Raw genomic sequence first — 25563 nt, 5'->3', positions numbered from 1 at the left:
TTTCGGCATTTATGTAAGAAGTTTAATTTTTCTTGAACTTGAGCAAATTTAGTTTTAAAATCTTGTAGAATAGGATATTGTTTGTCTTAGTCCTAGAATTGTCTTATGTTAGACACAGTTGTTGGTATTGCTAGCTTTGTGTTGTGGAAGTGAATGCTCTTTGGGAAGGGATTAGTGGTCTCTGCAATATGGGGGAACTTCAAAAGAAAACCGCTCATAACATTCTACCATCTCCTATTTTCCACTTTAAATTATTTTTGTCTCCCTAGTCCTTGTACCAGGTGCTCCACTCAGAAAAAGTTAAAAAATAATTTGCTTAAAGAAAATGTGTGAATAGCAAGAGTGAATGAACAGGGGTGGATCGTGGGGTGGGGCCTTAGAGAAGAAAGTAAATGAGATGGTTTATGCCTCACCTGTATACATAAAGACTTCCAGTGCAGCCTTTTTTCCAGAGAGCGTTCTTGAATCTGCTCAAGGCTGTTTAGGAGGAAGCATTTTTCAGGGTGATGGCTGGTAGGAAGGAGGGCTTTGTGTTTCTTGTTTCTTTTCAAGTATGTGTATTTGATCTAGTTTGGGGCTGGAAAGGCCAGTCATGGCAAAAATCTCAGTCTTAACCAGTTATGCTCTGGATGCTAAAATAATGAAAGTCTAGGCTTTTACATGTGTATATGATTGTATGTCAGAACTAGGATGTATGTTAGAGATAATTTGATCTGAAACCAGTTATTCAGATTTAAAAGAGATGTGAATTACATTAAATGACCAGACAACCTCATGGTTATTTTTCTTGTGCTATGCATTTTCTGATTTTTGTTGTGGCTGTTGTTGTGGTCACTTCTTACTTGCAGTTATTATAAACAAGGGTTCTATAGTGACTCCCATTTCTTTCCTGGAGTAACTGACACTGAAAAAAGAGGCTCATGGGCAGGGAGAAGGCTCGGAGGTTAAGAACACTGGCTGTTCTTTCTAAAGGTCCTGAGTTTAATTCCCAGCAACCATGTGGTGTCTCCTAACCATCTGTAGTGAGATCTGGTGCACAGGTTGCACATGCAGGTAAATGCTGTATAAATAATAAACAAATAAATAAATCTTAAAAAAGGAAAAAGAAAAAGATTGTCAGAGGGCTAAAGCTGCTGTTTGTAACTGGCGTATAATCACTGATGTGCCGAACTTTCCTAGGAACTCAATGTACGCTTCAAAGCACTCCAGTCAGTGACCACTGGCTTGAGAGCACACATCCAGAGCTCTAAATTCTGATGTGATTTCTGTTTTAGGAAATAAATTTTATTTTGCGCATGTGTGTGTACATGTGTATACACACATACGTGTGTGTGTGTGTGTTTGTTTGTTTGTGTGTGTGTGTGTGTGTGTGTGTAGAGCAGAAGACAATTTGGAGGAGTTGATTCTCTCCTTTTATGTGGCTCCTAGGGATCAAACTCAGGTTGTTGGGCTTGGTGGCAAGCACTTTTATTGGCTGAGCCATCTTGCTGGCCCTAAATTCTTTGTGATTTTTTTAGTAAAAGGCAGATAGTAGCCAGACTAAGGATTGGGGCTGTTAAAATTATGCAATCACTTTTTTTTCAAGGAAGTACAGATGAACTTTGAAGTTTACTTATCTGTGTCTTGTTTTCATTATACTGTTATTAAAGTTATCAGCTGAGCTCAGGATGTGGCTCAGTGGTAGAGCGGTTGCCTGGAGTGTACTCGGTCCTGGATTTAACCCCCAGGACCACAAACAAAAATTATTAACTGGGCGTGGGAGTTTATTCCTGTAATCTCAGTTTTTGGGAGGTTAAGGCTTTCGGGCTTCAGAGTGAGTTGCAGGCTTCCTTAGGTTGTAGAGTGAGAACCTATCTCAAAAACCAACAAACCAAACCAGACCAACCAACAAGCCTGTCAGCCAACCAAGGTTGAGGATATTGCTGGGAAGAGTGCTTGCCTAGCATGTAAAAAGACCGGGCCTGGGAAGATTGGTCATGTCATGTTAGCAAGATGTGCTGTTGATTAGACCTGTTTAATGTTTAGAGGCGTTACTTTTCCTGGAATGGTGCTTGATAGCCTGCGTGCAGTGGATGTTGTATCGTGAAAGTATGTGTACGAGTCAGGTGAATTTAACTCTGCTTTACTGAAATGGGATAAGTAGTCCCTTGTGATGAGTTATATTTATCTGCTATATAATGGATGACTGTATATGTACATGATAAGGATTGGAACTAGCCGTTAGGGATATACAATGATCTGTGTGATATGTGTGCTGTAGGAGGTGGAGTAGTACAGTTCTTGTTTTTATTAAATTAAATTTAATAATAATAATTATTTTTTAGAAGTCTTGTAAATTTTTTTTTTTTTTCAGATTTCCTGGAGCTGTAGTTACGAGCAGTTGTGAGCTACCTGATGTAGGTGCCAGTGACCAAACTCAGGTCTCTGGAAGAGCAGCAAGTGCTCTTAACTGCGGAGCCATCTCTCTAGCAACTTAAGCACATTTTGAGTCAGGGTCTTTTTGTACAGGCTGCTCTTCAGCTCCCGATTTTCAGCCTCGTGGGGAATGCTCAGATTATAGTCATGTGCCACCAGGCCCAACAATAGAGTTATTTTTAGAACTTTTACACTTAAAAGCACTTTCTGACACCTGTTTATTTTGTGTGTTGTTGTGTGTGCACCACAGCATGTATGTGGTGATTAGAGGACAGCTGGTGGGAGCTAGTTCTCTCCTTCCATCACGTGGGAGTCAGGTGTCACACTCAGATCAGCAGGCTTGGCTGTCTTACTGGCTCAACAATTGAGTTCTCAGATATGAAGATCAGGGCCTTGTAGAGAAAACTGTTCTGAGCAAGCGTTAGACCTCTGTAACGCGTGAGTCAGAGGCATCAAAGTGAAAGACTGAAGAGTAAAGCGGCTTTGGGGTGTAGTAGCACAGTGTCGGAGGGCACTTGACCAGCGCAAAGAACCACTAACTGAATGAACAAGCAAGTGAAAGCTGTCTGTGGGCCTAGGCAAAGCCGCATTAGCGTGCACGTCTTTATGTAGCTGTCAGCCTCTTCCGTCCTGTGTAGGCTTCTTGGCTATGGAGAGCAGCTGCTTCTGTGAGAGGGAGCTGCCTCTTAGGAGCCTTCTGCTGTGTGTAGACTCCAGAACCGTAGAACCCTCGGGGCAGGAAGTGAGAAACACCAAATCAATTCTCCCAAAGAGCCTCCTTCTGTTTAATTTTTTTTTCAGCAATGCCATCTGCAATTTCGTTATTTGCAACAACTCTCCCCTTGGAGGCCAGCCTGTTATCTTCAATCCTGACTTTTTTGTGGAGAAACTCCGACATGAGAAACCAGAGGTGTTCACCGAGTTGGTGGTCAGCAATATCACAAGACTTGTTGATTTGCCTGGAACTGAGCTTGCTCAGCTGATGGGAGAAGTGGACCTTAAGTTGCCTGGTGGGGCTGGTCCAACGGCAGGATTCTTCAGGTCTCTAATGTCTCTCAAGCGGAAGGGTAGGTCTTCTGTCTGTGGAGGACAGTGGGTCTTGGCTGCTGATTGGCCTTTAGCCTCATTTGAAAAAAAAATATGTATTTTAAATTTATGTTATGTGTTTGTGCCTGCTTGTTTGTAAGTGTACCAGGTATATGTAGGTACCCATGGAAGCCAGGAGAGGGCAGCAGATTCTCCGGGACTGGAGTTACAGGCAGTTGTGAGATGCCATATTAGGTCCTCTGCAAGAGTAATAAGTACTCTTAACTGCTGGGCCATCCTTCCCTCACTGAGCTTCATTCTCTTAACATTTGCACCCTCGCTGGGAACTTGGAATCATCCTAAACTTTAAGCAGTGGTAATAAAACTTATAAAAATGTCTAGATGTAGAAATACTTAAGCCTGGCATAGAGATGCAAATCTTTAGAAGTCTTGCATTTGAGTGGCTGAGGGAAGAGCATCTGAGGTTTGAGGCAGCTTGGGTACATTGTGAAACCCTGTTACAGAGAGAGAACAGAAAATATATTCAGTGCCTGAGAGGTAATATGATTAGTTTAGGCAGTTATCAAGGGCATCTTAGTTTTCATGCCCTATGAGTATCACACTAAAATAATGTTTTTCAAGCATCCTTCCCTCCTTCCTTCCCTTCCTTCCTTTGTTTTTTGTTTTTTGTTTTTTTGTTTTTTTGTTTTTTTGAGTTGGTACCTCACTCTGTTGCCCAGATTGATCTCAGACTCCTAGGTTTATGTGATTGTCTTGCCTCAGCCTTCAGAATAGCTGGGAGTACAGGGCTGCTGCTCTGTCCAGTTAAAATGGCATCAGTCAAAGAAGCCTGAACATAGTTTCTACTGAAGATGAGCTCATGATCACATCTAAACTACACTGAGTACCTTTTTACCATGAACTACATACTTAACCCTGCAAAACTAAAATAAAGGACAGAAAGACTATAGCTGGATGTAGTAGCGCATATGTTTAGTCCCAGCACTCAGAAGGCAGAGGCAGAAAGAGCTTTGTGAGTTTGAAGCTGGTCTACATAACAAGTTACAGGACAGCCAGGACTACACAAAGAGCCACTGTCTCAAAAATCAAAGTAAATAAATAAAATAGAGCAAGACTGCAGTAGTTCACAAATGTTTTCATTCTATAGACTGCTTAGATAAAATAGATTCCTGCAATCACCTCAAAAAAAAAAAAACACTTTTCTAGAAGTAAGTTGTAGCACCACTTTGTGTGTATGTATGTATGTGTGCATGGATATATATATATATATATATATATATATATATATATATACACATATATAGTGTATTCTTTGAGAATTTCATTCTTATATACAATATATTTTGATCCTGTCTGCCTCCTTCCCTTCAGCTTTCCCTGGACTCCCCTAGTATATCCCTGTCTGAGCTTCATGTTCTCTCTCTCTTTCTTTTATTTTTTTTTAAAGATTTATTTATTTACTTATTGTTTATACAGTGTTCTGCCTGGATGTATGCCTACATGTCAGAAGAGGGCACAAAATTTCATTTATAGATGGTTGTGAGCTACCATGTGGTTGCTGGGAATTGAACTCAGGACCTTTGGAAGAACAGTCAGTGCTCTTAACCCCTGAACCATCACATTATCATTTTTTTTTAAGATTTTTAAATATACAATATAATTTTTAAGTATACAATGTTCTGTCTGCATGTATGCCTGCACGCCAAAAGAGGACACCAGATCTCTTGATAGATGGCTGTGAGCCACCATGTGGTTGCTGGGAATTGAACTCACAACCTTTGGAAGAGCAGACAGTGCTCTTAACCACTGAGCCATCTCTCCAGTCCCTTTCCTTTTTTAAAACAGGGTTTCTCTGTGTAGTCCTGACTGTCCTGGCACTCTCTCTGCAGACCAGGCACTGGCCTCAAACTAAGAGATCTGCTCTGCATCCTGAGTGCGGGGACTAAATAAAGGCATGCCCAGCTGTGCCCCCCCCCCCCCCCCGCTTGTTTATTTTCAGACAGGAAACCTGGTTAGCCTGGAACATACTATGTAGACTAGGGTGGCTTTGAACTCACCAGAGATCCTCCTGCCTTTGCTCCCCATTGTTGAGATCCAAGCCAGCTTTTTTTTTTTTCTTTCCCCTTTTTAAAATAACTCACAGAAGCCAGATGGTGGTGGTGCACACCTTTAATCCCAGAATTCAGGAGGCAAAGATGGCTACCAGCCAACTCAGGACAGCCAGGGCTGTTAAACAGAGAAACCCTGTCTCAAAAAACAAAACAGAACAGAAAAGAAAAAAAAAAAATCAAACCAAAAAAAAAAAACAAAACAAAACAAAAACAAAAAACACCCCAATCAATCAAACAAACCCACAAAAAGCCAAAACAACAACAATAGCAACAACAACTAAATCTCAAGACCACAGAGTCTAATTTGTGCAATCTGCATGCACAGGGGTGTGGGAGCATGAGGAATTTACCATTTGGTACACCCCCAAAGAAAAATGGCTCTCCCTTCCCCAGCAGTAGCTCCTCAGCTAGAGGTGGGGCCCTAGGAGCCCCTCCCCCATCCATGCTGTAATGTTGAATGTCTTGATCCTGTGCAGGTCTCATGCAGGCATCCACGGCTGCTGTAATTTCATAGTGTAACATCCATTTCCTCTCCAGAAGAAAGCATATCACTGCCTTCCTCCCCATGCCCTGACTCCTACATTCCTTGTGCCTCTTTTATTCCATGTTCCTTTCAGGGGAGGATGTTGGCATTGATGTACCATTTAGGTTGACTACTCTCAATCAGCTGTTCAAAGCACAGTGCCCATTATAAGCTGCTATATTACCTGATGCCCATTTGGAAAAGAAAGTTTCTGGCTGAGGTTGACAGCAGCTCATTTCTACAGCATAAATATTTAGAAGACAATTTGACAGCTTGACAATTTAACAAAACAATAGTGGGTTGTTCCTGAAGGCCTGTGGGCCTCCCTGGCCATGGGCTTTTACCAGGCTTATAGTATCAGGTATAAATTCTCTCCTGTGGAGCAGGCCTCAAAGCCAATCAGGAAATATGGAGCACTACTTTTGATAAGATAGCCCTGTTTTATTAAATATAAGAAACTCATTAGGCAGAATGAAATATTTAAACATTAGAGATCATATCCTCATGCACATGCCCCACCACATGTCTGTGCCCACACACTTGACATACATATGCATGCAAGTAGATAAACATGTAGAAAATGTTAAAGATGATTACATCCTGTACAACTCTGGTGAATAGTTGTCAGGACTTCACAGTCATATTCAGGTTCTTATTTTGCCTAAACTAGATGTCTGTGTGCTGGGTATTGTTTCTCAAATAAGGAAAAGTCTTTGCCTTCAGGAACTCATGATCTGATATGGAATTTGGAGAGAATTGACTTGATAGTTGCTCTGGCTGCATTTTTTTGGGGGGTGTATTTCTAGTTTTTAATTTTAGCTTTTTTTTTAAACTTTTGTTTACCAATCTTGTGAAAAGAGCCAATGAAAACAGGACGCTTGAATGATTTTAAGGATCATGGGTATTTGGGCTGGTGAGATGGCTCCGCAAATAAAGGCATCCGATTCCAATCTGATTACCTGCGTTTGAGCCCAGGACCCACCTGCTAGAAGGAAAGAACCACTTTTCATAAGTTGTCCTCTGACCGCTATATGTGTGTCATGCCCCTGCCCCCTGCATAAATAAATACATGTAAAAAGAATCATTACATTGATGGTCTTGTATTTTTTATGTATTATAGCCCTGTCCTATGATATGATTTTTTCAGAGAAAGGAGTGGTGTTTGGATCTCCACTGACAGAGGAAGGCATTGCCCAGATATACCAACTGATTGAGTATCTGCACAAAAGTAAGACTACTCAAAGCTTCAGTGTTCTGTATTTAATGGTGAATTGCCAGTTTTCCCCTGAGAGTTGACTGACGGATTAGTAGGTATCAACTACCTATTAACAGACGAACCACTGATAATTTTGGGTGGTATATTTTAAAAATATATTTCCTTTTGAACTTCATGTCAATTGTTGATTTGTCTTGCTTTCAAAGATGTAGAGATGATGTTTATGAAATCATAATTACCTCTTAATTCAGAGAATTCTGTAACAATTCCTCGTTCCTAAAGAATTATGACATTTATTCAAGAAAGCCTCATAGTCCATCTTCAGAATTCTTTGACTAGTGTACACTCTTCAGTTAATCTCATTTCAGTTTTCAGTAGTCCTGTGGGTTGTATTGTTCTGAGAGCTCAGCACAGCTGAGAACATGAGAAACGTGGAGCTCTCTGAGTGACTTGATACTTTCAAACTATGAACCCATGCATGTCTATGACTTACTGGATATAAGACACTGTAGGAGTTACAACAGAGGCTGCAGACTCATGTCTTAAAATGGATTGAGAAAGGGTCTGGAGAGATGGCTCAGCAGTTAAGAGCACTGGCTGCTCTTCCAGAGGACCTGAGTTCTATTCCCAGCACCCACATGGTGGCTCAAAGCTGTCTGTACCTCCAGGTCCAGGGGACTTGACACCCTCACACAGACATTCATGCAGTTAAAACCCGAAGTACATAAAATAAAAATAAATAATTTGGAAAAGGAGGTTTGAGGCATCTGAATTTTTTTTTTTTTGTTGTTGTTGTTGCAAAAAGATGTGATTAAAACCATAACCAGCTAGCAGGGTTTTAAGATGGGGAGACTCCAGGTTTTCAGCTTGTTTGAATGATGAGAATTCCTAGCACCCTTCCAGCCAGCTGCTGTGTGGATGTGGTCTGCTGGAGCACAGAGGTGTGTTGTTCAGTTTGTTGTGGGCCCCATTCATTCCTTTGCTATCTCCTGCCTGGCCCCGTGGGCATGGAACTCAGACCTCAGAATTGGGGGATACACAAAGATGGGAACAGCTTATTTGGAATGACCCTAAGCTTTTGGGAGTTTCTTAGCTGCAGGGTGATATATTAGAATTCTCTGAATCACGAAACAATGCAGAAACTCTGGTTTTACTCTTAGCTGAAGAATACAGTTTGAAGGAGCTACAAACTTCCATAGATGAACTCAGCTCTTTGAGAGTCTGTGAGGAACACAAATAAGAGGTCTTGAGATTTGGGTTTCCTTTCACTTTGCTTTTCAAGCTTTTTTTTTTTTTTTTTTTTTTTTTTTTTTGCCATTGATCAGCTTAAATTCAGTGTCTAGTGGTACCTCAGGAGCATGAATGACCCTTGTAGGACCACCTTTCAATCTGAGTCATCTTTAGGTGCTCAGAAGCCCAAAAAGGTTTCAAACTTCCCCAGAAATATTGGTAAAAACTCCTTTAAAAAGGGTGCTGTGTAAGGTCTTTAAAGGGAAAAATATGTTTATGCTCTGTATATTAGTCATGGTTTTCTTTGTTTCTTTTGGCTTGTCCATGCTGAGCAGACTTGCGAGTAGAGGGCTTGTTCCGAGTACCAGGCAACAGCGTCCGGCAGCAGCTTTTGAGGGATGCTCTCAATAATGGAACCGATATTGACTTGGACTCGGGAGAGTTTCACTCAAATGATGTCGCCACCCTGCTGAAGATGTTTCTGGGAGAGTTACCAGAGCCCCTGCTGACCCATAAACATTTCCATGTCCACCTCAAGATTTCCGGTGAGTATGAGAAGTAAGGAAGAGATGAAAATAGATGTTTTCAATTTAGTAAAGTTCTTTGTGATCTCCTGTTGCTTGTTACTCTGTGGCATTCTGATATTGGCTCAGACTTATGATCCTACTGCCTGCGTCTGGGTACTTATAAATCTTGGCTAGTTAGTTTGATTTGATCAATAGTTACCTTCTTCTTCTTCATCCTTTTCCTTTTTAAACATTTTTTTAAATTACATGTATTTTATATGTTCATGTGCACATGGCATAGCATGCATGTGGAGGTCAGAGGACAATTTGTGGGAATCAGTCCTCTCCTACCATGTATGTCCTGATGACTGATTTCAGGTAAAGGTACAGCAAGCATCTTTACCTTCTGAGCTATCTCACTGACCTTAAATGTTTTTCTTTAAAAAAAAATATTTGTTTAAAGATTTATATATTTTTATTTTATATGTATGGGTATTTTGCCTGTAAATATGTTTGTGAACCACATGCATACTGTGACCTTGGAGGCCAGAAGAGGGGTTGGATCCTCTGGAGCTGCTTTGTAGGTGCTGGGAACTGAATGCAGGTGGCCTGCAAGAGCAGCAAGTACTCTTAACCTCCGAGTCATCTCTCTATCTCCTTAAATGTTTTTGATAAATAAACTTCCTGTTGATTTTTGTATCTCAGATATAGCCCAGGATAGTGCTTGGAACATTTCAATTGCTGGATAAAGGTGTGCCTTCCCTTGGGTTTTGGATGGCGTCACTGGGTGTATACCTCTTAGATGGTTGTTGGCTTTGTGCTCTTGCCTTGGTTTGGAGTTTTTGCTAAGTATTTCAGTGCCTAAGTTGAGGTCATCTCTGCCTTTGCAAGTCACTTCTTTTAAAAGCATTATTATTCACTTATTAAGTAGGCAGTCTGTCCACGTGATCAAGATAGAAACACTTCTCTCCCACCCCGTTCCCTGGGACCACTTCTTCTCAGAGGCAACCAGTGCTGTGATGTCTTGTGTGTCCTCCAGAGGCATTCTGTACACTGTGTACATATATTCTTTTCTCCCTGTTTATGTAGGGGCAGAATATTACACACTTTTTCTGGGTTTGCTTTTTCACTTATTGTATGTTAGAGAATGTCCTATTTTTAGCTCATACTTCCCTCTAGGAGCTAAAAATTCTTTGTGTCTATGTGGTATGGAATTTATTCTTAATTTTCTCAGTAGGCTCTAAGTAGATATAGTGTCAAAATCTATGCTTAGTGTTCCACCTGTGGCATTTCTTCTCTCTCTTCTCCCTTTCCCTCTACCCTTCACCTTCTCTGCCTCCCTCTCTCCTTCCTTTCCTCCCTCTCTTTCTCCCCAGCTCTGCTCCAGACAAGTGCTCTTAACCTCTGAGCCATCTCTCTAGCCCTTTAGCTGAGATTTTTAAAGACATTCACTGGAGATTTTGATGGTACAAATGAGGATGCATTACTAATATGCATGGAATTTTACAGTTACATTTCAGGGAAATAAAGTTTTAGATCCTTGAAAAAGATTTAGGAAGAATAAATGTTATGTTAACATGTAGAGACTTTGTTTTATTTGCCTTCCTGCTGAGCTCTTCATTTGGTGCATTGTTTGATATCCTCCGTTGTACTGCCTGGTGACTCACTGTTCTTGAGGACATATGAAGGTGTGGCAGAGTTGGAAAGGGCCTGCTTGGAGTCATGCTGTGCATGATTTCTCTGCTTCCCCTTTAGCCATAGCGTGTCTGAGTAGCAAAGACCAGAAGAGTGACATTTTCAGAGGTACATGTGGACTTTTGGGTATTGATAGGATATAACTGTAACTAACTTTTTGAGGCACTGCCCAAATGTTTTCCAAGCGGTTATGCTGGGGCTGGAGAGATGGCACAGTGGTTAAGAGTACTGGCTGCTTTTCCACAGGACCCTAGTTCAATTCCTAGCACCCACATGGTGGCTCACAACTGTCTGTAAATCCATTTCGTGGGGATCTGATGCTTCTTTGTGTAGCCTTGGCTGTCCTGGACTCACTTTGTAGACCAGGTTGGCCTCGAACTCACATTAACCTGTCTGCCTCTGCCACTGAGAATGCTGGGATTAAAGGCATGTACCACCACACCTGGCTTATACTTGATTCTTTTATTCCTTTTCTTTCTTTGGTGGGACTGAGGAGAAAACATAATAATAGCATTAACTTTTTTTGCTGTTTTATTTCTTCCTTTCCAATATTTTTTGTTTGTTTGTTTGTTTTTCAAGATTTGATGCAGTTTGATGATAAAGGAAATAAGACCAACATACCAGACAAGGAGCGGCAGATTGAAGCTCTGCAGCTGCTCTTCCTCATCCTCCCTCCAGCCAATCGTAACTTGCTGAAGTTACTGCTTGATCTCCTGTATCAAACAGCTAAGAAGCAAGACAAGAATAAGATGTCTGCCCATAACCTTGCCCTTATGTTTGCACCCCATGTCCTGTGGCCCAAAAATGTTAGTATCAAGGGAAAGATCTTTAGGGCTTGATTTTCTCAGGCTGGGCTCCTCCTGTGGGTATACATTGGTGAGGTTATCAAGGATCCAAGGTCCAGCCTTCATGTTTATGAGGTGAGGAGTCATCAAAGCGGAGGGACCTGGTTCCTGTAACCTCACTGATAAGTCAGTCTCTAGTAATCCTTCATGGACGCTCTCTGGACATTGTTATTGTAGCTGTGAAAGAAGTTAGAATATTTGTTTTGGCCAGACAGTATGAATTCTTAACAGGAATGTTCCTTGGAAAATCAAATTGATTTCTAATGATTGAAGGATTACTATAAATTAATTTCTAAATGTTTAGAATAGAGTAGTGTGGTCATTTAGGATAATATTCCAAACCAACAGAGCAGTCTAACCTGTCCTAACCATTTTACTTCCATATATTCAGCTTTCTTTCATAAAATTAAACATATTTCTTATTGGGGCCATTAGTGGCTTACATTTAAAAAGAGTCTGTTAAACAAATGTTTGACCTGGACACACAGAGCTCAGCTTCAAAACATAGGCTTTGATGTGAGATGAGACTATGAGCAGCTTTTCTGGGTTGGGAACTACAGCCCAGATCTGTTACCTGATTCTTCATCCTTTCTGTGTAGAGTGGGCATGCAGTAGCTGTGAACAGTTACCTCACGAGTTGTGAGAAAAACAGTAGAAATAGATTGTTATGGTGACCAGTGAGCTGATCACTGGCGAGCACTTCCCAGTTCTTAATGCCCTTTCTTTGGTCCCTTTTCACTGATTAGGTCACTGCAAATGACCTTCAGGAAAATATCACAAAGTTAAACACTGGGATGGCTTTTATGATCAAACACTCCCAGAAACTTTTTAAGGTAGGTAAGGGATAGCATTTGGCTGGTGATAGGATAGGAAGATGGGGCAGAGTGGGATCCTAGGGGAGAGGTGCTGTTTGGGATTGCAAAGAAGAATGGATTGTGGTGAGGGGGCTAGAAATAGGGGCCAAGTCTGTCTCTGTCTTCTGGCTAACTGGCTCCACCCTCAGTCACCTGGCTTTTCTCATGGAAGGAAGCGGGAGCTGGTGGTTGCCTAGTTTTACCCTGCATATTGATCCCAAGTTTTGTGGGTTTGACATCCCTCTTTCATTTTACCTGGTTTTCAACCCAAGCAGGCATTGTTTCTGGAGGATAAGTTTCTCAAGAAGTTTGTAAGTCTTTTGTAAATTTCAGTCCTTTACACAAAAGCCATGTAGATTAATCTCTGAAAGCGAAATCCCCTGCCTTGGTCTCCTGCTGAGCACCTGAGATGCAATGTCTCAGTTTCCTAAAGACTCTCTGGTTCAGTTGAGAGGATCCCAGGTGCAAACTGCCCTCTTGAAAGGAACCTTTTTAGACCGCACACCGTTGCCCACCATAGCTCCTAAATGCTTGGGAGTGGCTCCTACAGCCACACCTTGGCCATTAGAATTCACCCTTTCCATAGAGATCTTCTGTCATCTGGAGAGGGTTTTTAGTGTAGTCTTGGCTGTCTTGGAACTGGCTCTGTACACCAGGCTGGCCTTTAACTCAGAGATCTGCCTGCTGCTGCTTCCTGAGTGCTGGGATTAATGGCATGGTCCACTACTTCCTAGTTTTTTCTTTCCTTAAAAAAACAAAAACAAAAACAACTTTATTATTAAAAAAAACAACAACAACAACCCAAAACCAAACCTTATAAGTAAACAAAAATGTCATATGCCAAAATTAGCCTAAAGTCTATATAACTCAGTAATGTAAGGTTTTAGGAAGCTAGAGCCCATTATGCTAGAGCAAGGGCATGGCAGCAGCAATAGCTGAGTGCTCAGGAGGCAGGAGACACTGGAAATGGCGTGTATTGTTATTTTGGCTCATGTGAGTGCCACATGCTGTATTTGTTTTAAAACAGCAGCAACTCCAGTGATACCTTCCTAGCATTTCCCATCAGATCTGTGGAGGTGTCTGTTTGGTTAAATATGGTATTTTGAAAAGTGTTTAGCTTTTCAGAGTAATCTACCCATTAGAAAATGTTATGATTCTCTTTTTGTGGCCTGAAAGAATTTTAGGTTCTATTCACCAATGAGCCCTGGTTTTCTTTTATGTCTACCCAGGCTCCTGCTTATATTCGAGAATGTGCTAGATTGTACTATTTGGGCTCCAGAACACAAGTGTCAAAGGTAAGAACTGGAAACTGATCTTAAAAAAGTTAAGAGTTAAGATTAGTGAAGTTTTAGAACAAAGTATAACATCATCCTTAAGCCAGTGCTTTTAATGTTGCAGCCCAAATTTATCTAATCATTTGTTTTAGCAGGGACAGAGACTAAGAAGCAAGTTATGAAAATAAAAATGCCACTCTGTGTTATATGCTCACTTGCTTTCAGAGGTCCTCAGTGGGCAGTGGTGGCACACACCTTTAATCCTAGCATTCAGGAGGCAGAGGCAGGCGGATCTCTCAGTTTGAGGCCAGCCTGGTTTACATAGTGAGTTCTAGGACAGCAAGGGCTACACAAAGAAACCATGTCTAAAACCACCCCCAAAATGTTTTTTTCTACTTATGTGTATATTTGTGTATAGGGCATGTACATGTGAGTAGAGGCACCAACTCAGGCCAGATAGCCCCTCTCATAATTAATCCACTCTTACATAATTAATTCTTACTCAAGTTCTTCGGCATGGTTAAACTGTTAATAGTTTAAAGATTCCATGGCTTAGAGAGGCGGCTCAGTTGTTAACAGCACTTGCTGTTCTTGTAGAAGACTGGAGTTTGGTCCCTAGCATCCGTGTGGTGGGGCTTGCAACCATCTGTAACTCCAGCTCTAGAGAACCTGACATCTTCTTCTGGCCTTCATGGGCGCTTGCACTCACATATGTGCGATCTCTTTCTCAACAAAAATTAAGAAAAAAAGTCTTCTAGTTTTCTTTCTATTGCAATGATAAACACCATGACCAAAGGCAACTTATTTCATCTTACACTTCCAGGTCACAGTTCATCACTGGGGGAAGTCAGGGCAGGAACTTAAATAGGAAGCTAAGTGGAAACCGTGGCCGAGTGCTGTTCCCTGGCTTGCTCTCCAGCTCAGGCTTTCTTGTATAGGCTCACTTGCCTAGAGATGGTGCTGCCCACAGTGAACTACACACTCCCACATCAATTCTTAGGCCATTCCCTAACAGATATGGCCACAGGCCAATCTGCTAAAGGCAATTTCTCAACGGAGGTTCCCTTTTCCCAGGTGACTGCTGGTTGTGCCAAATTGACAGAAAAAGCTAACCAGCACCATTTGAGAGCCAATGAGTTTAGACAGAAAAATATATGGCACTTATTAATAGAAAAATTACATAAGAGTATTGTAGTGGTGAGCAGCTGTGAAAGGCCCACCAGCACCTGGCTGACTTGTATTTTGCCTCGGTTAGAGACATGGAGACTGCCATCTTATGTTGTGTTTTCTGCTTCTGTTTGTTTCTTTCTCTCATTTAGCTAATATCAAGTATGACTCAGAAAGAAACTACATTTTAAAACTAGTTTAACTAGAGTGTGTTTTTTCTTGGAGAGCTGTTGCTTTTACTCCTTTCCTACTGCCATGTAGTTTGTGTGGAAAAGAGTTTCAGCCAAGGCCCAGTAGCCATGGGTTCTCTGGTAGATGTACCACTTCAGTGTCTGGATGAAGTTAAGTCTTACTCAGGTTTTGTTTATATTTGTATTTTGTGTTTGTGTTCTGTCTGCTGGGACTAATGCTTTAGAGCTTACCTTATTGGATCACAACATTGATTACTTGAGATTAAAAAGTGTGTTGAAAATCAAACTCAAACAGCTATAATTCTCTACATCAATATTTTTTGGTGTTTTGAGACAGGGTCTCGCTATGTAGCTCTGGCTGTTTTGGGATTAGCTCTGTAGACCAGAACAGAGCTGGCCTCAAACTCACAGAGATCCATCTACCTCTGCTTCCTGAGTGCTGGGATTAAAGGCATGCATTACCACCACCCAGCTTGGCAATATTCTAAATGCATGTTGACTTTCTGGGCACATCATGAAAGTAGACCATTCAGAACCCTTTACTAATAGGTTTTTCTTTATCTGGTAGTTGTGTTAGGATTTTCCTTGTTCCTGGATATAGTAGTATGTCATGTTTCCACTCTCCTTCTTTTGATCAGAGTTACTGTGGGAACTCAAAACAAAACCAGTAAGATGTATTAATTTCCTTTTTTATACATTTTTCTTTAGGATGATCTTGATCTGACAACCTCATGTCATACCATGCCCTTCCAGCTGGCAAGGTCTCAGAAATGGAACAGGGTAGATTCTTGCTCTCAGCAGGAGGAGACCCAGCAACATACAGAAGAGGCATTGAGAGAGCTCTTCCAACATGTTCATAACATGCCAGACTCAGCGAAGAAGAAACAACTTATCAGACAGGTACCTGGATGTAGGAAAATAGCGTGGGCTCTAGGAATCACCAGAGCACACCATTAAGAATCACATTTCGGTTCATTCTCGCTTGGAACAAACTTTGGCTCAGCCAAAAAGTCAGGCTTATTGATGGAATTGCAGTGTACTCCTGTCCTTCTGGAGAGAGGTGTGGAAGTGCTTGGCTTTCTGTAAATTGGTTGTGCTTAGAATATCTGTAAATTTGGTCATGTACCAAGTTTTCTTGGAAAGAACCAGCAGATCCAATGTATTGTTCCAGAATTTAAATGCTGTGTATTTTCTACACAAATAATTTCTGAATCCAGTTTTTAGGTTTGTGAAACAGTGGTTGTAACCTGGATGCACCACACTGGTAGAGGAGGAGAGGATGGACAGGGAGGCTGGCAGGGCAGGAGAGGTAGCTCTTCTGAGGCAACACCCCAAAGCAGGCTCCTAGTGTCTTAAACAGGAGTTCTTCTGGCTGAGTTTGCTTATTTTGGGGTTTTGGAAGTAAGATTAGGTCTTTCATTTGCCATTTTGAGGACTCAAAGCATGATTTAAAGCTGGGCAGTGGTGGTGCATGCTCCTAAGTCCAGTGCTTGGGAGGCAGAGACAGGTGAATTTCTTAGTTCGAGGTCAGCCTGGTCTACAGAGTAAGTTCCAGCACAGCTGGATTGCACAGAGAAGCCTTGTCTCAAAAAACAAAACAAAACAAAACAAAACAACAACAAAGAAGCATGGTTTGAGTGAATCCTTACTAGTTGGGAGTTTCTCAGGAAATTTGTCTCAGTCCCTCTTGAATTTTAGTCACACAGGCAACACCAGTGCATTGTTCTGTTTTCCCCTCCTGTACAAACTCCTAGGGTAATCCACATGTGAAAGGAAGGATTGCGGAAATTTCTGCCCATGACTGAGTTGCTATTGGGCCTGTGGGAGGACTGACATCATGGCATCAGCATGAGCAGGGCAAAGCAGTATTCCTCATGGCCAGGTGCCATAGTACCCTATGAGGGCATGCCCCCAGTGAACCAAGACCTCCCACTAGGCCCTTCCACTTCCCAGTAGTGTGTAGGGTAGAAACCCCCTCCCCAACAGCCCTGGCTTTGGAGGACATTGTAGATCCAACTACAGCAAGTCAGCTTTTTTTTTTTTTTTTGTTTCTTGTTCAGTTAGTACTTTTTTTGGGAGAGATTGTCTTTATTTTTCTTGGAGCATCTCCGGCATAGGGCAGGATAAAAAGGTATTCTACAGTGCTGGGAACTGAGCTGTTCTCAATGATAGACGAAGTCCATTACAAGTGTTTTGTCACGGCCATTAGAGATGGTTTAGGGCCACAGAACTCGAGTATGGTGTCATATATCTGTGATCCCAGCAGTAGGGAGGGAGAGACAGGCAGATTTCTGTGAGTTCTACACAAAGAGCTGACAGCATTAAGTCTGTATTTAGTCTCTTTCCCTTCACAGCAGTGCTGGCCAACAACTGTGAACCGTAGTCAGAGAGCTTTAACACCTCAGGAGCATTCTGGTGATGTGGCTGAGGTAGAGTGCTTGTTCTACATACACGGGCTCTGGGCTGCTTCCCTGACACCTCACAAACTGGGTATGGCCATCTAGGTTTATAATGTCATGACTTGGAAGGTGGACAGGAAGGACACGGTAGGAAGAGTAGGAGTTAAAGGTCATCCTGTCCATAGAGAGTTGAGGCCAACCTGTGCTACGTGAGACTCCGTCTTAAAAATAAACCCTGGCGTGTAGTCTGTTAAGCTGAAGACTGAGGGTAGTAACCTTCTATTCCGGGGTACTTGATGAAAAAGCAATTTCAGGGTTAGCAGATCTTAGGTTTACAAGCTCTGGATCTGGTTTCCTGCCTGTAAGGTGGGGCAGCGGTTCCTCATGCAGAGAGTCTGAGTGACTGAGTACATTTAGTGTTTGCTTTTGAGTATCGCTTCTGCTTTTGTGATTCCCTGTCAAACCACTCGATACATCTCCATACACAGAGTTTTTTATTTTCTGGATATCTACACTCAGCTGTTACTTGCCTTAGACTGTCACTTTTTGATGGCACAGTATTAATTGTTCTCTGTATTTTCTCGTTTTTTATATTTCTGTATTTTGTAATTGTTCTCTGCATTTTCTTGTAGTTCCATAAGCAATCTTTAACTCAAACGCCAGGGCGAGAACCTTCTACTCCCAGGGTCCAGAAGAGAGCCCGCTCACGCTCCTTCAGTGGGCTTATTAAGGTGAGCCTGCTCTGCTGTTCGAATCGATTCTCAGGAAATTTGCATCTTATTTTCTTGTGCATAAACAGCTTATTTCTATTCTTGGAGTCCTAGAAAGGGTCACTTGTTGAGGAAAAGTTCAGAAAAGGCCTTATTTTCTAAAGTGTTTTACTGCAGTACCAGTGGAAGGAACTCTGCAGCGTGAAGGGACACTGGCCTCCTTCCTTCCTATGTCTGAGGACAGGAGTCTCTCTTGCTTCCTGCTTCCCTCTACACCCTGCTTTCTGTGCTTTGCTACATCTGTGGAGAATTGAGCAAGCGGAGGACCAGGGAACTTGTTGGAAAAATGGATTTTTCTGATGCTCCAATGAATTTTGATATCTTTTATTTTTGGTGAACTTAATATTGTCACTGTTGTTTAATCTCTTTACATGTATCAAAACTATTAGAAATCTTGTTTTTAGGACAAATAGAAGTATATTTCTGTGTTGCTGCTGTCACTGTGTGCGCAGATTGCTGAACGCTAATGTAGTTAGTGCAAGTGGCCATCAGGTGGCAGTAGGTCATAGGGCTCAAAGTCTTTCTTTTTCTTTCTTTCTTTCTTTTTTTCTTTCTTTCTTTCTTTCTTTCTTTCTTTCTTTCTTTCTTTCTTTCTTTCTTTCTCTCTCTCTTTCTCGTTCTTTCTTTCTTCTTCCTTCCTTTCTCCTTTCTTTTTATTTTTCTCTCATTTATGACATTCCTACCTCAGTTTTCCCTTCCTCTCCTCCTCCCTGTCCCCCCACTTTCCACCTCTCCTCTTTCTCAGATCCACTCCTCTTAGGTTTCCCTTCAGAAAAGAGCAAACCTCCCAGGGATATCATATCCATTGAACATGACATCACAAGTTACAATAAGACTAGGTGCAAACCCTCATATCAAGGTTGGACAAGGCAACCCAGAGGGAGGAAAAGAATCAGAGACAGCCCCACTCCCACCGTTAGGAGTCTCATAAGAACACCAAATTACACAATGACGGCCTAGCTCAGACCCATCCAGGGTCCATGTTTGTTGCTTCAGTCTCTGTGAGGCCCGTGAGTCCTGCTTAGTTGGTTCTGTGGGCCATGTTCTTGTGATGTTCACAACCCCTCTGACTCCTACAATCCTTCCTTCTCTTTTGCAAGGTTTTCTGACTCTGCCTGTTGTTTGGGTGTGGGTCTCTGCACTTGCTTTGATCAGTTGGGGGATGAAGCCTCTCTGATAACAGTTGAGCTAGGCACCAATCTATGAGTATAGCAGAATATCGTTAGGAATCATTTCATTGCGTTTTATTTTTATTTTGGTTCTATCCTGGGTCTCTGGGCTGTCCTGCTCTGGTTCCTGTCCATCCAGGCAGTGTCAGGTGTGGGCTCCCTCTTGTGGTGTGGGTCTTAAGTTCATTTCAGTGCTTAAACCAAGGCTGGCTAACTGAGAAATCTGCCTGCCTCTGGCTCCCAGAGTGCTGGAGTAAAGGCATGTGCCACTACTGCCCAATAGTTTTGATCCTTTTTATACTTTGTAGAGATCTAGAATCCATTCTCTTGTATCCTAGCATTCCCAGCTCAGCATCCTCAGGTGATTCTTGCCTTCTGAAAGGAGGATATACAGGCTTTATTTTTCTAGCGTGTGTGTGTTAGCGATTTTACTTTTTCTTCTTAAAAAAAAAATCTATTTGGTCAGTGGTGGTGCTCACCTTTAATCCCAGCACTCAGGAGGCAGAGCAGGCAGATCCTGTGTGTTTGAGGCTAGCCTGGTCCCCAGAGCGACTTCCAGGATAGCCAGGGCTGCACAGAGAAATCCTGTCTTGATAAAACAACAAAAATAGCTTTTTGATTTTTAGGTCTTTTTAAAAATGAAAACTTTTGGGAGCTAGAGACATGGCTCAGCAGTTAAGAGCACTTGCTGTTCTTCCAGAAGACCAGAGTTCAGTTCCCAGCATCCACATTGGGCATTTACAACCGTCTATAATTTCAGCTCCAGGGGATCTGGTGCTGCTGCCCTCCGCAGGCAATTGTACTCACATACACACAAATAAACAAAACCTTTACGAAAACAACTATCAGAAATTTGCTTTTCAAATTTTTTACAGTTTTACAGAGATGTGTCTGACAGCGGTCCCGCATCAACCTCTTGTTTTGGAGGACGGCTTTTCTCTGGAGTGTCTCATGTGAATAACTGATTACATCACAATATTCTGAGCCCTGATGTTGATAGTTATAATGTAGGGTTTAATGCTTTAGTTTTTTAGTTCAGTTTAGTATTTTTTCCTTTGGTGTTTTATTTTTGATAGTGTTCTTATTTTGGAATTCAGATTTCTTCTGGAAGGAAAGGGGGCTTCTCTAAGGTAGACTTGATCTTTTTTGCTGCTGCAGCAGCCTGCATCAGCTTCAGGCCTGTTCAGAAGACCTTGTATTCCTGCTCTGTGTGTCAGTGGTCATGTGACCCTTCTGAGAAGGCCTGGGCCTTTTGTGACTGTATTAAGAATTCTTAGACAATTTATGCACATTTACTAGGCCTATTTGAGGAAGGAAAGAGAAGCAGAATTCTAGAGACTACCAGTTGGTGGCTCCCTTAGTGGGGAGGGGAAGGGACCCTTAGCAGCTGCCAGAAAGTACACACTTGTGCCTCCAGAAAAGCCCAACCTTCTGGATGACTGGGATCCTTCATACTTACAGATATACTCCTGTTTGCTAATAAAAGTAGTTGAAGTCACCCAGAGAAGCTATAGTTCTTGGTGTTTGCCTTCCCCTCCCTCATCTGACATGGCCTCTTTGCTTCTGAGTTGTTTTTTTAACCAAAGCTGATGTAGTTTTGAAGGCCAGACAACTATAAAATAGTAAATGCTCATGAACAAAATATTTTCTGTCCCTAAATCAGCGCAAAGTCCTGGGCAACCAGATGATGTCAGAAAAGAAAAACAGCCCCTCTACTCCAGAGTCTGTGGCCATGGGGGAACTGAAGAGAGCCAGTAAAGAGAATATGAGCTTGGTAAGATGCATTCTTTCCTGTGTCCCTGGGAAGGAGGCTGACAGACTGGCCCCTGCTCTACCGTGACTCTCTGGGTCAGTCAACAGTGCTCACGGCCTTTTCTGTAGGTTTTCACCAGGTCATTCAACATGTTTTGAGTTCAAAAAAGAGAAAGCATGTATATTAATTTGCTTTCTGTTGCTGTGATCAACACTGACCAAAAAACTCAGGAAGGAAAGGGTTTGTTTGACTTTCATCTTAATGGAGGGAAGTCAATGTAGGAACTGAAGGCAGGAATTGAAGCAGAGGCCATGGAGGAACATGGCTTACTGGCTTGTGCCATATGGTTCACTAAGCTTGTTTTATTTTATTATAGAACCAAAGACTATCTGCCCAGGGTGGCACCCTTACAGTGCCTATGCCCTCCTACATCATTAATCAAGAAAATGCCCCACATGCTTGCCTACAGGCCAGTATGATGGAGGCATTATCTCAGTTGAGAGTTCTTCTCCCCGGATGACTCTAACTTGTGTCAAATTGACAAAAAACTAACCAGCACATCTAGTTACATGTACAAATGACCAATACAGCACACTAGCTCTGTAAACAAGTGCTAAAGGGTCAGTTAATTCTAAGCAGAAATGTCATAGGGCAGGTTAGCATTTAAGCCAGGCCTCCTTGGCTCTGGGAGGCCTTCAATGTAGCCTAGGCTACTTCAATAAAGCCAACACTAGCAAGTTAAGATTAGAGAGGTATACTTACTGTCTCTGTAAAGAAGCACTGACATTTGATCATTTAAGCCACTGTACACTTTTCTCGTTGCAGTTCTTCTCTGGCTCTCCAACTGTCACAATGACACCAACAAGATTGAAATGGTCTGAGGGGAAGAAAGAGGGGAAAAAAGGTACTCATTGGAGTCTTCCTCTGTTCTTACTGAATGTGGTTCTTCTCTGTGTTTTCTCGGTCAGTAGTGTTTCTTGTTTGGAATGTCCAAGGTCGTATGATTGCAGCCAGGAGGAATTTGGAGGCTTATTCTACTTAGCAATGCCCTCAGTTACTGAGGGACACCCACTGATGCCTGCTATGGACAGACAGGACTGTTTTAAGAATACTTGTTAAACAAGGTGACACAAGGTCAAATGGCTCTGTGAGGCTGAGAACGGCCATGCCAAGAGTATGCTCGTGAAAGTCATTTCTTCTTCTGTGCAGACTTTAGACTTAGTCATAGAAGGATCTTGGAAACTATGTCAGCATGATTTTGAAGCTGTTTATCAGAGAGGATTGTTTAATGCCAGGATCACAAACTTTTCTGAGCTCTTCTGTAAAAAGCTGCTCTGGGCAGGCATGGTCCTGTGCAACTGAAATCCCAGCACTGAGGAGGGATGGCAGGAGGATTTCCAGAAGTTCAGTTACTACTTGATGTATCAGTAGTGCAAAGAGCACAAGTGTGTTGGCAGTGTAGCTCAGTGGTGGAACACACATGAGGCCTTGGGGTCCCATCCCGGTCACAATAAAGTCATTGTGAGGAATCTGTATTCTTTTCTAGAAAATTAGGCTTTGGTATGGTCTTGCTTTTACTTCCTCCTTTCTTTTGCACAGAATTGTGCTACTGCAGTACGCAGTGTTTGAGTTATTTGTATCCAAATAGTTCCTTTTAAATGTCTTTTTTAAACATTTTTTAAATATTTATTTATTTATTACTTATGCAATGTGTGTTAGCATGTACACCTGCACGCCAGAAGAGGAAACCAGATTTCATGTTTAGATGGTTGTGAGCCACCATGTGGTTGCTGGGAATTGAACTCAGGACCTTTGGGAAGAGCAATCAGTGCTCTTATCCTCTGAGCCATCTCTCCAGCCCCCTTTTTTAAACATTTTAAAAATTTCTTTTTAAACTCAAAGCATGAGTTAAATTTTTTAAAAGAATATATTGTCTTGTATCAATTATGTCTGTTGTTACTTTCATATTTAAAGATAAGCAGAAAGTCATGTCTTTCCATTTTGACAACTCTGTTTTAGAAAGAAATAAGGGATTTTTTTTTTTTAATTTTATTTATTTATTTTTCTGGAGAGTAGAGGCCTACAGATAACACAGGACCTTTTGGTGGATGAGAGATGGCATCCTCACGTGTCAGAACCTCCCTCCTCCAACTTATCTCACGTCTTGATGGCACACTACTCTTGTTGTCTTCCTCTTTAATCTTTTCCCTTTTACTGTGGGTTACTGTTATCTGCCAATTCCTTTCTTCTGTTTGTTTTAGGTTTAGTTTTTGTGGTGATGGAGTATGAATACAAGCTTTACTAATGCTCTACTATTGAGCTAGGTTCTTAGGCAGCCCTTTTCTTTTCTTTTCTTTTCTTTTTTTTTTTGAGACATGATTTCTCTTAGTTTTCAGGTTGCTGTTAAGCATGTGATCTTACCTCTGCCTCCTGAGTAGCTGGGATTTTAGGCATTATAAAAGATTGTATACCACCACATCTAGCTTATTTTTGACTAATTGAGTTTAAGTTCTCCACTCTTCTCTTGCGTTTTACCTCCCTTAGCGCCTTAATCTGCTTCCATAGCTCCCTGGCAAATGGTATCTTCAGGTCTGAATTTGGCAGTCTCCAGGCCTGCAGCTCAGGAGCCTGGCTGCCACACACCTCTCTTACAGAACAGTGGATGCAATCCCAGCTGGTTAAAGATACCCTTAGAAGAAGATAATGTACTGTCCCTCTTACCATCTGTAGCATTATGGAGACTCCTGTTTAGCACAGGGCTTCTAAGCCACTGCTGACACTTTGGTCATAATTGTCTGGAGCTGTTCTGAGCATTGTGTGATATCCAGCAGCTTTGATCCAGAAGATGCCACTAGCATCCTTCTTTCAGGTGTGATAACTGAACGTTCCTCCAGACATTACCAGTGTCCCTTGAGAATACAGGGCAAAATCACCCCACATGAGACCACGTGAGGGGACACCTACTCATCAAGGGGCATTATTTTCAGCAGCGAAGTCTTTCTAATGCTTTGAAGTCCAGTTTAGCCTTCCCTCTCTGAAGCCTTGTCTGAATAACTTTCCGTTGAGTTCTTGTCAACACTACAAAGTCTGGACATCGACTATATGATTTCTGGCATTTACTTCATCTGTGTTGTCTCCCCTCATCTGGTTCTAGGAGGCAAGCAGTATGTCCTGGCTAGGGAAATATTATTTCAGTGTTATAGTACTTGCCTAGCGTATGCAATGTCTTGGGCTCTGTCCCTAGTCCCGCCAACACATGCACCTGCATACACACCCGCCTACAAACCCTTTTGCTTTTCTCTGTGGCTCAGTAGTGTCAGTGTTGATGTTGTTGGTTTAGTAAAGGTTCTCTGAAGAGCAGGGCAGTGCTGGTAACTCACGAGCTTTTATTTAGACTTGGGTCAGTTTTCCATTTTAGTGTGAAATAGCCTTCTACCCTGGCACAGGTGAGCTTGTGTGGCCTGAAGGTCCCAAATCTGTGAAATGACAGCATCCTAGGTAGCTGTGAGGATGAGTGAGATAGTGTACACAAGAAATTGGAGAACAGCCGTCCCCAGTCATGCCCCTCCGAGGGCATGGTAACTGTCCCTGTCATTAAGAAGAGTTAACAAACTGGGATTACACTAATAGACTAGATGTTTACTTGGTCACACTCTCAAACTGTGTAATCCTAACTTTGGAGAAAATACTAAGTGTAAGTTCTGTAGCTTTCAAGGGGGGTATTTTAAAAAGCAAATGTTTTAAAGCATGTCTGATTATTGTTTCTCTTTTAACCTAGGATTCTTCTGAAAGACCTGCTACTTCTCCTGTCATCCACAGTGAAGTTTCTCTTTAGTGGGACAGGTGTTATTTCTGTTCTCAGTGAAGTTTGGACCTGCAGCTTGCTTGCTGCATTTTGGATTGTGAAAGCCAACTCAACCCCTGACCCGACTGATACCTCTAACCCACTCACTGGATGTCTCTGAAGCTGTGCCCCTGAGGGAATGCTGCACACTCTCTGTTTGTTTCAGTGTCAGGAAGCTGCTAGCTGCCTGCCTCCTTCCACAGTGCAGCAGGTAGACAGGGCCAGCCATGCATAGTCAATGTGCTCAGGTCTGTTCTGTTTCCTCAAAATTTTGTGGTTAATTGCTAGTAATATTTTTTAGAAATACTGTGGATTATTATTTTTAACTGGTATTTGGGGCTTTCCTCTGTGTTGTTAGTGTTGAATAACTGGTTGTTTTTTTTTTTAGTTTTTTTTTTCTTTTTATTTTTTCTACTGTTTTAAAAGCCATTATTTAGATTCATAATCTAAGTGGATACTAAGTTAAAAGTCTTTGACTCCTTTTCATTTTGAGCTTGAGAAATGGCTTTATCTTATATGTGTTCAAAGAATGTACAGCTTTCCTAGACATTCTT

General features: G+C 41.8%; 1 protein-coding gene across 1 annotated transcript in view; it reads left to right on the top strand.

Moving 5' to 3' along the window:
• Arhgap19 (Rho GTPase activating protein 19) overlaps window positions 1–25353 on the top strand; it is a 34429-nt gene extending 9076 nt beyond the window's left edge. Inside the window, exons 2-12 of the mRNA XM_055591635.1 lie at window positions 3217–3482; window positions 7244–7324; window positions 8878–9087; window positions 11323–11549; window positions 12335–12421; window positions 13672–13737; window positions 15783–15974; window positions 18106–18204; window positions 21076–21186; window positions 21991–22069; window positions 24944–25353. Of these exons, the coding sequence (XP_055447610.1) occupies window positions 3217–3482; window positions 7244–7324; window positions 8878–9087; window positions 11323–11549; window positions 12335–12421; window positions 13672–13737; window positions 15783–15974; window positions 18106–18204; window positions 21076–21186; window positions 21991–22069; window positions 24944–24954 (1429 nt within the window). The 3' untranslated portion in view covers window positions 24955–25353. The remainder of the gene's footprint in view (window positions 1–3216; window positions 3483–7243; window positions 7325–8877; window positions 9088–11322; window positions 11550–12334; window positions 12422–13671; window positions 13738–15782; window positions 15975–18105; window positions 18205–21075; window positions 21187–21990; window positions 22070–24943) is intronic.
• Window positions 25354–25563: the final 210 nt, after the last annotated feature.

The sequence above is a fragment of the Psammomys obesus genome, unplaced genomic scaffold (genome assembly GCF_907164565.1).
Source record: "Psammomys obesus unplaced genomic scaffold, mPsaObe1.curated_primary_1811, whole genome shotgun sequence".
Classification (NCBI taxonomy): domain Eukaryota; kingdom Metazoa; phylum Chordata; class Mammalia; order Rodentia; family Muridae; genus Psammomys; species Psammomys obesus.
The sequence above is the reverse complement of the archived record's forward strand: the minus strand, read 5'-3'. Positions and strand labels throughout refer to the sequence as shown.